The sequence below is a fragment of the Wolffia australiana genome, chromosome 4 (genome assembly GCF_029677425.1).
Source record: "Wolffia australiana isolate 7733 chromosome 4, ASM2967742v1".
Taxonomy (NCBI): domain Eukaryota; kingdom Viridiplantae; phylum Streptophyta; class Magnoliopsida; order Alismatales; family Araceae; genus Wolffia; species Wolffia australiana.
This window is the reverse complement of record NC_135838.1, coordinates 18,258,962-18,272,860: the sequence shown is the minus strand read 5'-3', so window position 1 is coordinate 18,272,860 and position 13,899 is coordinate 18,258,962. Positions and strand designations below refer to the sequence as shown.

Genomic DNA, 13,899 nt, shown 5'->3' with positions numbered 1-13,899 from the left:
ACTCAATTTAAAAATGCATTGACGTATCATGGCTAATCATCCACGAAAGAACAACAAATATGAAAATTTTGAAGATTACAAAATTTTGACGGTAATGGTTGACCCATTACATCAAAATTCATTTTTACCCATTTATGGGTTCATTCTATCACTGGGCTCCATCAGGTAAAAGTGAGACCCTTTCATGCAGAAACCGTCAAGGGGTAACTACTATCAAGAAAAATAATTCAAAGGATCTAACAAAACACGTAAGAAGTTTTGAATCCATGAGATCATATGATTGAGACAGTCAAAGTGGGTGGTGATAATTTATATGCTACCCCGACATTGACGTGAACACGATGCACTACCTGGATAGTTTTCCCCAGTCCCATTTCATCTGCAATAAGACAGCACCCACCACGCTTGAGGCCAAACCTCACACCTTCGAGCTGGAATGGTAGCAGTGCATTCCTGAGTGTCTTAGGAAGCCGATAAAGCAACACGTTAATTTCATCCTCTGATAAGTGAGGCGCCCTATTTGCTGCCCAACGATCCCCAGAAGAATGAGACGAAGATTTCTCAATAGCAGTTAACGTTACAAATGGAACTTCGTATAATTGTAGTCTTAACATCTTTAGGTGACTCAATATAAAATGGTAATCTTGCAATTTGTATATGATAGATTGTCTGCAGCCCATAACTTCAACATAGCAGAAAGGAGGGACCTGAAATATTTTTTTAAAAGAGGCAATTAGGATAATGGTCCCCTACATAGAGAAGTAACGACACTAATGCATTCCTTTTTAGGATTATCCCGCTATTTGAACGCGGTAAATTTGGTGGGAAAACTAATATACACGTCAATTCAAATTCACCTTTGAAATAGAATTGCGGAATCATCAAAATCTATTTCATTTTGTACTGAATACAAAGTGTCCATCTGAATTCACCAAGTTTAGAGAGACAACCATACAATTTAGTCTTGGGGAAGAAAACATGTAGAAGGAAAGAAGTGCAATACTCTTGAATATTAGGCAAAGATGTTCATTTGTTCAGCATAACGAAAGAAAGGTGAGCGAAAAAGAGAGGCCAATGATCGTTAAATTTGGTTAACCCACCAAAAATATAAAACAGCTTTAGCGTAGAAATCAACTCCCCTGAAGTTAATTCAGGCGATCAAAACGATCCAATGAACAAAAAAAAAACAAAGCACAGCAAACACATTGCGGCAAAAGAAGCTCACATCGGAGAGAATAGTTTTTAATTCCCTAACACACTCTGCTTCTCCGGGAAAAGGGAAACCCGTTAGTGGCTTAGGAGTGACAGAAAATTCTTCGGGGGAGCATATCTCCATAGAAACAGCAAATCGATTGCTTAAAGGAGGTTTGTTCCCCTGCGCAGAAGAGATAGTAGAACACCCACTGTGCAGAGGAACAGGCAATCCTTGGCATTTGGACAGCGTCCATTCTCCTTGACCCCTAGCCATGCCCTCGAGCCGTCTCCTTTTGTCCAGAGCTGCAAGCCTGTTGGCTTCAGCTCTCTTCCTCTGCTCTTCAGTGATCTCCATCTACGATTCTACCCAGAAACGAGGGCACCAGAAGAACATCTACTCCGTGTAACAACAATGGCAGAAGAATTTTTGAAATACTGATTCCCGCCGTCGTAACCCAAAAGCGTGGGAATAGTTCTTGGCGATTTGGGTTGATTTGTAGCATTCATGACAATTTCCTCAAATTATAATTTTGGTATTTGTTAACATGCTTATGGATGAGTATAATTCCTGGTATTCGCATTAATTTATGGGTATACTTCGCACACTCGCCCTGCCATATCTAGCAGCTCTTGATATCTTTTAGTTCTCAAATTCATTTGCTTAATCATGTATTTGTCTCTAGTTATTGCTTATTACCATGTGAATGAATGGCATTGCCACCGTTGTATCTTAATGCTTCCCTTTGAAGAACAGTGGCAATGTTCATCAGAATCAATGTTTAAGGAGCCATCCTTATTTTACCTTTCAATAATGAAGATTAAAGCTCAAGGCATTCAGTGAAAATGCTTAGGTTTATGACTTGATTAATATTAAAAAAATATCAATTCTTACACGGCTTAGTCAATTAAAAATTGATGCACTTTGACTTTGATCAACTCATGGTGAGACCTAACAACATTCTCATACATGTCTAGAAATGGAATGATGAAAGGACTTACTAGGACTCTATTTTAGATAAACTAAAAAATATCTTCAGAACAAAGACTATTGCATGAAATGCTTATGAGAGGAAAAGGTACTCAGTTTGCGGTTAAATTCATAAAAATAGGAAAGTTTACATAATATGTGGCTTCATGCATGAAATGGAATTTATTGATCACATATCAAGAAATATGTATGGTAATTCCAACATTTAGACAACATATAACCTTCAAAGTGATAAATTGCAAGCGTGAATTTGAATATGTCAAATACCCCTCTACTTAAACATTGCTAGTCTCTTAGCAATGGCATGCATAGAGACAATACAAGATCCTAAAATGTTTTATGAATTTGTAAATAGAATAATTAGGAATGACTTTTGTCATAAGCAAGTGGTGAATCTATGTGAAATATATTCTAGTGTCATGGAAATCTATAGGATCAAACTTTATTTTTACCCTTTAGTGTCGTGGAAGTAAATACAAGGGTTTCAGGTAAAAGAGTTGAGGTATTCCCCAAGTATTTACTTCCGTTAACTTTGTGATTCTAAACAGACATTTTGGTGTTCCAATTACTTAATAGGTAGATGTATTGTATAAGCAGATATAGAGTTCACCTCAACTCAAGCACAAATCACTAGCCACTTCCCACTCCTAAGTATGGTGAAAAGTGTAGAAAGGGTGTCAATCCTCTACATAATGGCTATAGGGACAGCGGCCATAACACATGAGTAGCGGCACGATGTATATGTTTTTTGCATCATTTGGTGATGAGCGCCCTTCATGTACACAATGGTTTTTGCCTTATTATGTATGGCTCTTGCCTTATTGGGATTGAAAGCGCTGCCTTATTTCCAATGACTTTTTTTTATCTGTCACCCATGTGTTGCCTTAATAGACGTACAGCTTATTCCCGTGATGAAGTTTTGTATTCCTCAGAAGCTCAAGGAGCTTCACTCTGTCAATAATAATAGTGCCTGAGGATTGGCACAAAATCTACACCTTGCTTTAAAAATCCTAGTGGAAGGTTTCCTTCACTTATGTTTGGAATGTGATGAACAAGTAAGGTGAGAAGTAGAGAAAGTGGAAACAATAGCTTGGGATCATGAGATGCCTGGTTAGAACACTAAGTGTTCTTACCTCACCCAAAGGGTATATATAAGCCCTAAACTCCTTGGACCCCAGCATTGTCCCACATCACTTAGGTTGCTCTTTTCGAAATTTACTACATTTTAGATCTTCCTAAATGTTCTCATATATCCTTCATAGAGTCATGCATGATATAAATTGCCTACGAAATGAAGTGCTACATTGATATGTCTATTTATTTATGATTAGCTCTCCCTTCCCCCCTTCTTGGTAGGTGCTCATGTGTATGTATATAGAATTATCTACTGGGTTAAACCAAACCAGCAGTTGATGCCCATCACAGCATCTAAGTTTTGTCCTCGTCTACCTGCAACTCTTCTTCACTTATTAGAATGGAACAAGTCCTATCCAGGAAAGCAATAAAACCTAACTAGGAAAATAGAATTCATGAGTTGACTGGGTTGTCCCAGTAAGCACTAAATTTATAGTCTTCAACCAGACTTCATAGAACTTTATAAGATGAATTCTATCTCCATGTGAATATACTTATATTTTTAAGTTGACTTTGTCAATGTTTTCACCCCAATGAAAAGTATCTCGACTAAGTATGAAGAGTTAAGATGTATTTGACCTCTAACAACATCAGTGAAGAAAATCCAAGTCAACTTCCTATAATGGTGTGAAATATAATTCATAGGTTTAGGCTCAACTTTCTATAGTGAATGGGATCCAAATGCATTGTGTTCCTCATAGTCAAGTGGATGAGAACGCATCATGGTTGCTTCATTATCTTCCCCTTTATCACAATCTCCTTTTACCTCCTTTTGATGATCTTGTATCTCACTCTCTTTAGAGGAATCAACAGTAGGAGTAAGATCATCATTTCCATGGTCTTCAAGAATAAACAATGTAGAAGAACCCATAGGCTCATCAACCCATTCCTTCATCTGATCCTCATGTTTTTGTAGAGCTGGTAGTGATCATTTAAACTCTTATCATGCTCCTCCATGTACACTAAGGGATAAATATTTTCAGGACATTGTTAAATCAATGGTTCACCAACACAATGAAATTCTAATTTATCCGGTCTATTCATTAAGTGGTCATTTTATGGCTGATTAGTACCAATTTCTCCATCATCTTCATCATATCCTCCATTGACTGCTTGGTGGGATTTGACTAGGGTTCCTCCGGTACATGTGAATCATATTCACTAAGAAAAGCGTGATATTGTTCTGGGCTCCTCTCATGCTCGAAGGAAGGAAAACTATGTCCATATGGTGAAATATGGTACCCATGATAACATGATAAATACATGGTTATTTGCATACATTTTAGATAATTTTGCTATTATTAAATGGTAATTTATCACGTTATTGTTTGAATTAAATGAATATTTAGGCCTTAGCTATAAATTCCAATTTCTGGACATTGTGGTTATTTCTCCGAAGTCGAGCATTTTGATTACTGATGAGTGTTTTATAGTTCCAAAATGTGCAAAAATTTACAAGAATGAGAAGATACAATTCTTAAGAAGTTGGAGAATTTTGGGAGCTTATTGATTCTCGTAGGGGCTTGAAAGGATCAAATGGTGTTGAGGGCATTCAAAAGAGGAATGAGAGGTAGATGGGCCACAATCTGACCTGCCCATTGGGCTCTCAAAATCCATACAAAGAAAGAAGCTGAGGATTACAAGGGGAAGCTCTCAACCCATGGAGAAAAAGTGGCAAAATGGCAAGAAAAGAGAATAGAAAATGCCCAAAGGGGTATTTTAGCAATTATTCATATGTAAAGATACTCTTTTTCTCCAATTTCCCTTCATTCTAAACATACTCTAGCAAGTGGCTGGACAGCAGGACAAGGCATTTTCAGAATCCAGGTTGTTTAGCCTGCTTAATGTAAGTTTGTTGAAGTTTTCATTCGATCTCTTCTCTTGTTCGCATTGAAAAATGCATGATCCTAGTGAAATAGAAGGATACAGACTTGATAGGAAGCATTGAGGGCTCGCCAGACTTGCATTGAGATTTTACGAACCTAGATTTCTATTTTCTTATCATTATCTATCCATTTCCCCTATAAATCCATCACTTTCTCGATCTAAACACTTATTTTCCCTAATTTCTCTCTCTGTAATAGACTTTTTATCTCTCTAGACCTTTGTACATATCCCTAATTTGTTGCCTCAAAATTTCATAAAAAATCTCCACCATTTGCACCTTCAAATTCCCTCTCAAACTCCTTCTACACCCCTTCTTCATTTTCTCTCTCTATCTACTTACTTTGACCATTTTCTCTCTCTAGACTTGTTCATGTCTCTCTCTAGAACTGAAATCATCTCTTCCCTTTTTACTTCTTGAAATCCAATAAAAAATCATTTTGTTTAACATCTTGAAGGCCCTCTGTCCCATCATCGCCGCTATTGTGCGCTGCACGATAGTGCAGATGCACCAGTGCAGCCCTTTACTTGGAAGTCCAGCGTGCACGCAGCAGTGTCCCTAGCGGACAAAGGAGCGCTCCATCTCTGAGGGTTTAGCCAATTTTTGGCTAAGTCCAGGAGGGAGTCAATCAGTTCGAACCAGTCTTACTGGGTCGAACTGGACTTTAAAAAAAAAAATTAGGTTTTTTTCGTGTTTAAAAAACCTAAAAGAAACCAGAAATTTTCTATTAAATTAATATAATTGATTTATAGTAATTTTAACATTCAAAAAATTCTTTAAAATGTTCAAGTCTCATTTTTATTATTTATAGTGGTTTTAATTGTGAATTTAATTCCAAAAAATTCTATTTTTTTGGGATTTCTGGTGTTAATTAAAATTAGGGACATTAATATTAATTATTTTCTATTGTTCTTATTTGTATTTATTATTAAATTTTAATCATATAAAATTATATAAATTAACTAAAAATCCAGAGAGATCCCAGAAATGATATATCTCATTTGTGAACTCATTGCTTTCATTTCAAGCTCAAGACAAATTCCGATATTATATTTCTGCCTCTTTGTGAATCGACCCATTACTTGCCCTATATTATTTATAGTGTATTTAAGTGGAATTTTTTGTAAATATTGTTGGTTAAGTCTGCATTAGAAAAATGATATGAAAATCCTAAATTTGGATTTATCAACCCACATGTGTCATGTTGATTTTTCTCAAATAGATGGAGGTAATTGAGCTGCCCTTGATCTTATATTGCCATACTGTGTCCACAATGAGGGAACTCCTCATAGTCATCCTCATGGTATGAGAAGTGAATGCCTGTTATTTAGGGTCCATAGTGGGAGACATCTCCATAAGCACGATCTTGGTCAACATAATGATTAGAAGTAGGGTAAAGATGATTATCTCTGGTGAAATAATCACTATCTAGCTGTCCCTAATCCATCTATCTAGTCCAGTAATAGTCCTTAAAAATGACTAGATGACATAATTATGAGGAAAGTGAAAATACAGAGCCCATGAATGGATCATTGATGGATAAAATTTTGTGATTCCTTGAACATTTTTTAATGGGTCAATGCTACAATGATCCCAATTCTTAACCATCATTAATAATAATACGTCGTAATAGGTATGATCTTGATCCCAATCTGATTATTCTATGATTAAAATATTACATTGGGTATTATATGCTCATGTTGAAAATGGGAAAGTTGAGCTAAGATTGATCAACTATTTATTTATTTTTAAAAGCTTTGTCTTCATGAAAAAAAAATTCTAATGTATGGATGAAAAAAAGTTATTTATATATGATATGTGAAATGTGATGAAACTGATATGTCGCATAGACATATCATTGGCCAAGACATTTGAAGTTGTTAATCGTGTCCATATCGTTAAGAGAGGATCGGCGATGTTGAGCTTAAGATATTTCCACCAAAATATAGATATGCATTTCAGATATTCAAGTGGAATTTTATTCTTACCCCAAGCCACTAGCACTCATTCTATTGCTATTATTTAAGTATATTGTTAAAAGTTCCCCCATCATGATATGTGCCTGGTGGTATCGTTATTTTTTCCTGGCTGATCACATTGTCAATACTTAAATGTAATTAAGATTAAAGGAGGTTGTTTAATCTTGTGATTTGGATATCTAAGTCATAGCGATGCAAGAAATGGAGTCCCCCAATAAGATACACACGAGGGACCTAGTGGAGCTTCTAATGCGTAAGAAGCCCATTCTGTCTAAGTGGCTGTTAAGCGCAAGGGAGGGATACCTGGTGTTGAAGATTATCACTTTCAAGAAAAAAATTTAGCCTGGTCCCGACAGTGGAATATATGAGTGTCATCTTTCTTCTAATTAATAATGTCTATTAAGGTAAATTTTGGGATCATTTACCATTCAGATTATGAGTAAAGTAAGAGTAACTCGATTTGAATTTTTTTCTTGTAGGGTGATCTTGGGAAGATAATATCTATGGAGTAGTGGTAACATGCATTGTAAGTCATAATCATCATTTAATGCAGCTTAGTTAGTGAAATAATCCAAGGTAACATTTATTCTAGATATATTTTCAAATTCCATGCATTAACATATGTACTCTTAAGTTTATATTATTTTAATATAACTTCAGGAAAGCACTATGCACAAAAAAATCACATATTTTTTTGCAAAATTTCCCTTAGGTATTATGATTTTTTAGTTTTCTCGCAGTTTTGGTGGGCATCTATTTTACGAAGAAAGTATTCGTTGAAGTTATGACATAGATGCTTAATGGTTATCTTATTTATTTTTGGGGAACCTAGATTTTAGAAATCTAGGTTTACTAGGTTACTGGGTGAGCGAGGGCTAGCAAATTTTTGGGGGCCAAAGCATACTAGGTTTTGGGTCAAATTATACAACACGGGTTTCTTAGCGACAAGTACATAGAGGTTAGTGTCCTGTGGGTGCAGACATAGTGGAACCTAGATTTTGGAAGTAGAAAGGTTGGGCCACTGATGGCGCATGCCATCAAAAGTCGTCATCGACGTCATCCGTGCCGCGCGCCCTCTACGTTGAAGACCGGGTGAAGCTGCTCGAGTTATCCTTTTCGTTTTCTCCCCTCTTTCTCTCTCGCGTGTTTTGTCTTTTTTAGTTCTCACCGTCGTGTTTTATCACGTTCGCGACGTGTTCGTCCATCCGCCATTTTACCGTCAAGGGGAGGGACCTTCCGTTGACCCTTCCCCCTTGTCTCTCCCTCCCTTGTCCTTCCCCATTCCCTCATCTCCCTTTGTTTTATGTCTTTACCTTTGTTTGTAATGGGGGGAGCCCATTTATAAGGGCTCCCCTAATGGACTTCCCCTTTATGGCCCATGTTAGGGCCCATCTCTTCCCCCTTTATAAGGGAAGAGAGGGCGTCCTAAGAACTTAGACCAGGAATTTTCAGGAAATTATCGTTCAATTGTTCTTGGTCTCAACCTAGAGAAGAAGAAGAGTGAGTAGAGGAAGGAGGAAGAACGGGAAGAGCACAAGCGGACTGGGAGCAGCGAATTCTCCAACCGAACTGCCCCCTTTTGTCGTCGTGCTGAGTAGCTCGCCCTCCAGGTCAAAACGTGACCTAGGCGTGGGTCGTCGCTCGCCATCATTGAGCGATCGAGGATCTTACCGAGAGAAGTTGGCGATCCTATTTTACCCCACGAATCTCACCGATCTGCCATCGTGGAAGGAAAACGGTGACTCCCTGCCCACCGCGCGAATTCACCGCCTTGCCGTTGCGAAAAGACATCGACGATCCCCTTTCTTACCAGGTGGAACTTGCTTTTCTGCCACCGCGGGAAGAAATTGTCGATCCTTTCTTATCGGTGGTCGGTTGATCTGATGAATCCAGAGTGAGCTGGGTTGATGGACTTGCTGGAGGACGCCAATTCACTCAAAGCGGTCGGTTCATCCACGGGAGTCCATTCTCTGTGCAAGTTTTGTGTCCTTAGTTGACCGTAGGTCATTGCCGGCGGGGGAAGATCGACGGCGATCAGGGAGTCATTGGTGTGCAATCCAGGGACGATTCAGACGTTCAGCTTACACCCTAGTCTACGAGCGCTAATCTCCCTGACCTCCCAAAGGAGCCTGCACAGTTGCTGTCTTCCGCCTTGAACTTGGCTGGACGTGCCATGAGCGTGGAATGTCCCTGACCGTCCTCCACAATTTCAGATCGCGCAGTCATTGCTGTTCGAGCCGACAAGTGACCGTCCACGTGGTCCATGTTGTTTGACCCGCGCCATACCCCGGGCCGACGATGCCGCTCGCACGTTGAGAATCCACACTTGCGTCGCCCTCCCAGGCTGTGCTTGTTGTGTGTCCCGTGTGCTTGAGCCACTTCGCCATGGCAACCCCATCCTCCTCGCCTCCGCCCTTCCCGTTGCCGCTCCTGCGCCGAGCCGCTAGTCGAGCCGCCGTGTCCTCTCTGGCGTCTCTCCGCCCTACCCACTCTGAATCGCCGCCGACGTCGACGACACCCTGCACCACGAGCCACTCCGATGAGGTATGCCGCCTTCTCACTTGGCTTGTTTAATTATCACTTGCATTATAATTTCGACTCGACTCCATTGCGCTCGGGCTTGGTAGGTGAGAGAGATACATTGAGAGAAAATTACGTCTTCGAGTGTCTTACTAGTACGAACGAGTACGTCCGTTACGTGTGAGCCCAACGGATTGAGTCCGTTCGACCGTAGACATCCTCGTCGCTCCGACAAGGTTCGAGAGGCCACCGTCGTCGTCACCCGGTGACTCCCGACCAAACCTGAAGCTCGGCGCCTCCCTCGAGTCGGAGCCTACACGTACGACACGTAGAGCATTCTGCATCACATAATTACATACCCGTTAGGGTAACAGGCGGACGACGACACCGCCGTAATCTGATACATTATCCATTATCGGCACCGAACAATCATATTCGGTGTCGACCGGACGACGTCCTAGATGACGTCTAACATCAACTTGGTATCAGAGCCCGGTTTTTAGACGCTCACAGCACGTCTCTGACTCCGCATAGACGTCATTTCTGCATTGCATTTCATCGTTTTGAAAACCCATATAGGTTCCCCTAGGGACATGGCCATCGAGACGCGATCGAGCAGGAGGGCGCAACTCGGAGGTTCGACCTCCCCGCGACACATTGGATCGTCGCCTGATGAAAGAGGCCACCGTACGGCCCATTCGGAACCCCATACCGCAACACCCGTAGGCGGCCCATCACAGCCACCTACGGAGCCCGCACGGACTGCACTCGCCGAGGCGAGTGCTCTCGGACCGTCCGGTCAATGTGAGCCCACCGATGCACGCCGTGGACATCGTCGGTTCCCACAAACCTCCCCGAGGTCACTAGGCGTCTCGTCACCTAGTGACAACGAGGAGTAGTATACGGGCATGGTAGACATGGTCGTGCAGTTCACTTTGTGCGAATCCGTGCGATTTGTGCATTCTGTTCGGATTTCCGAACAGAACAAACTCTAAAACTAACCGCACTTTGCACAGACCCCTGTGCGGTTCGTTTGTGCGAATTGTGCGATTTTTTTTTTTAAAAGAAAAAAGCATTTTAGGTCCTCCTCCTTGCCGCCCTCTGTCCTCTCTCCCTCCCCACTCCCTCCGTCCTCCTCCTTGCCGCCCTCCTTCCCGTCAGTCCGCCCTCCTCTAGGTCTTCCTCAACCCTCGGTCTGCCCTCCTTGCCGTCGCTCTCCGCCCTCCTTGCTGTCGGATCACCCTCTGCGAGGTAAGAACTCACCCATTCTCTCCCTCTCCCTCTCCCTCTTCTTCTCCGATTCTCTGTCTCCCCCTCTCTCAATCACTCCCCCTCTCCCTCTCCCTCTCCCTCTCCCTCTCCCTATCCTTATTCTTCTCTCGTTCACCTTCCTCTTTTTCTCCAATTCTGCGTTGTCCGTTCTCTCAATCACTCTTCCTCTACTTCCCCCTCTCCCGTCGCCAATCTCTCTCCCTTTCACGGCGTATATTCATTTCAAATTCTACCCCCGACCCCATCTCTCATTCATTCTTCCTCTCCCTTCCATCTTCCTTTTGTGCGAATTTGTGCGGATCGTGTGAATTTGTGCGAATTGTGCGTTCTAATTTTCGCACACCAAACGAACTGAACAGAGAACAAACCCCTGTGCGGTTCGTTTGTGCGAATTTTTTGTGCAAATTAAACTAGCAGAACAGAGCACACATGCCTAGGGCATGGTACATATCTAAGGAGTATAGGTTACTCATCAGTACAATAATTGCTTGACTTCAAAGAAGTCAAGGAGTTTAGTAAAAAATAACCATAATGTGCAAAAATTATAATTTATAGCTAGTACATAAATATTTAGTTAATTCAAGTGATAACATGATAAATTCTGAATTAATCCTACCGTGATAATCTAAAATGAATCTAAATATCCATGCATTTATCATGTTATCTCTATTTCCAGATATTTCTGATTTTTGACTGAGTTTGGGTGTGCTTGCCTATTGAAGATATCCAGTTCATCTTCAGGTTCAGGAATTACTAGACAAAAGTTTTATTTCGAAGAGTCAGCCCATTCGTAGTTCTTGGATTTTTGGACCTCATGATGGATGGGAGTTGGCAAATGTACATAGATAATAAAGCCATCAACAAGATCACCTTCAAGTACATATCTCTTATCCGACAGATTGATAATGTGTTTTATGATATGACCGGCTCAGTTATTTTCTCGGAGATTGATCCCAGTTGTGGATATTATCAAGTTAGATTCCATCATGCAGATGAACGGGAAATGGATTGTAAAATTAAGGATGACTTAAATAAGTGAAAGGTTATGCCTTCTGGGTTATCAAATATTCCCCGTACTTTTGAATAGTAGATGACATAAGGCCTTAGACCTTCTATTAGAAACTTTGTTCTGGTTTATTTTAATAATATGCTGATTTATAGAAAAACTAGTGTTCATCATATGTGATCTTCCTAAGAAGTACTAATGCCTAGTCTACCATGTTTCATTCCTTAGGTTCATTTTACCAGAATGGGGTGTTTCCATGGTTCCTGCTACAATAGATGCCATTACCAAATGGCCAGCTCATAGAAACATGCACAATATTTTTTGTTTATATTGTTCAATTATGTTATATTGCTGCTTCATTCAATTAGTACCATTAGGGTCCCTATGATTGAATGCTTGAAGGTTAACCATTTTGAGCAGACTACATTGGCTGAAAATTCATTTGATGATAACAAACAGAAAATGACTCAGGCTCCTACTTCCATTTACCATATTTCAGTAAAGTCTTTTAGGTTGCATGTAATGAATCCATATTGGGTGCTAATGGCATTTTGAGTTAACAAAATCATCTCACTTCCTTCTTTTTTATAAATTGAATGAAGCCAATCTCAAACATTCTAAATATGATAAGGACTTTACAATATTTTGAACTTCTACATTGCTGGTGCCATTTTCTGCTTACTAAGGACTCTGTTCTTTATTCCAACCATTAGGTATTAATGTTAAATCCAAGACATGGTGACTGGGTTGTCCAGTCATTTAGCTTAGTTTAAAAGTGATGGAGGCAAACTAGGGTGTTATTATTATTGAATTGTTAAATTTTAATTTGCCTAAAACTTCATTGTGTAAATTCACTCAAATGTATTTAGTAGTAGTGAGGTTTCCTCCACAGGAGCTGTCCTTTTAAAGATATATCTAGTGTTTGAATTAGGGTTACATAGAATAAGATTATAAGGTGAGTAATAAGAGGAATTAAGAATATAATTAGTTAGGTTATGTAGATGTAAGATAGGAGTGATGTACATAGTAAGTAAATACAGATTAAGGTCTAAAGAGTTAGTCAATAAAGGTATTTTAGATTAGTTGACAATTAGAGAAAGGATGAAGAGGAAAATAGATAAGATTTACTTTAATAATAATGACACCATTATCCAATTCAAAATATTACTGAATAAAGGAATGATTATTTATAAGATAGTAATAAATGTCTAGAGAGACAAGGATATAATATATTTTTTATTTCTAAGGGAGAATTTGAAATTTTAGGTATAGAGTGAGGTCTGAGATAGTAGAGTTAATAAGAGGGTAACTGGGGTATACGAGATGTTAGTACATACAGTTATTATACACTTATATATAGCATATGTAATTATTATTTAGTTCACTAAATAAAATAGGAAGAAAATCTAAGTAATTAGGAGAAAACTCGAATGAGCACGAGATGCTTGACAAAATGCCGCAATGAGGCCGATAAGTGAACAATGATTCAAAATTTGATTTCATACTAATTTGAGTAAATATATTTGAATCAAAGTTAAGAAACTAGAAACCAGATTTAGTTTAGGAATCACCAGAGCTCGTCAAGCTAAAGATGTTGGCATCAGTTGCTGCCCCGTAACGTTGGTGTGCACCTTGGCTTGGTGATGGCGAAGCCCTCAACGTATCCGCATTTTTTTCCTAGGTTTAGTTAAAGTTCATGTTTAAATAAACTATGTACTAGTGGTCTTAAGAGGGGGACCCTTTCCTATTGGGTTCCCCCCTCTTGGATCCCTCCTTAGGGCCCATTATCCTTCCTACATAACGGAAGGAGAGGGCGCCCGACGGTAAAAAAGTCTTCTTGAATCTTTGGAAAGAAACCCGTTCCGTTTTGAGAGTAGGAGAGTGAAAGGGCGGACGGGACGGGGCCGACTTTGGCCGCCCG

The 13,899-nt window shown here is 39.8% G+C and overlaps 1 protein-coding gene and 1 long non-coding RNA gene across 4 annotated transcripts in view; one reads left to right on the top strand and one right to left on the bottom strand.

Moving 5' to 3' along the window:
- LOC144702201 (SNF2 domain-containing protein / helicase domain-containing protein / HNH endonuclease domain-containing protein) overlaps positions 1-1,802 on the bottom strand; it is a 41,845-nt gene extending 40,043 nt beyond the window's left edge. For 2 of the 3 annotated variants that reach the window (XM_078574153.1, XM_078574154.1), the window contains exons 1-2: positions 1,226-1,801; positions 351-707 (exon numbers count right to left, since the gene is read on the bottom strand). In XM_078574153.1, coding sequence (XP_078430279.1) covers positions 351-707; positions 1,226-1,549 — 681 coding nt within the window. In that variant the 5' untranslated portion in view covers positions 1,550-1,801. Of the gene's footprint in view, positions 1-350; positions 708-1,225 lie in introns of all 3 variants that reach the window. The other variant, XM_078574152.1, reaches the window with a different exon arrangement.
- Positions 1,803-8,621: 6,819 nt separating this feature from the next.
- Positions 8,622-12,037, top strand: LOC144702199 (uncharacterized). Its single transcript, XR_013581206.1, has 2 exons — positions 8,622-9,724; positions 11,695-12,037. It is a non-coding gene; the product is annotated as an uncharacterized LOC144702199 (long non-coding RNA).
- Positions 12,038-13,899: the final 1,862 nt, after the last annotated feature.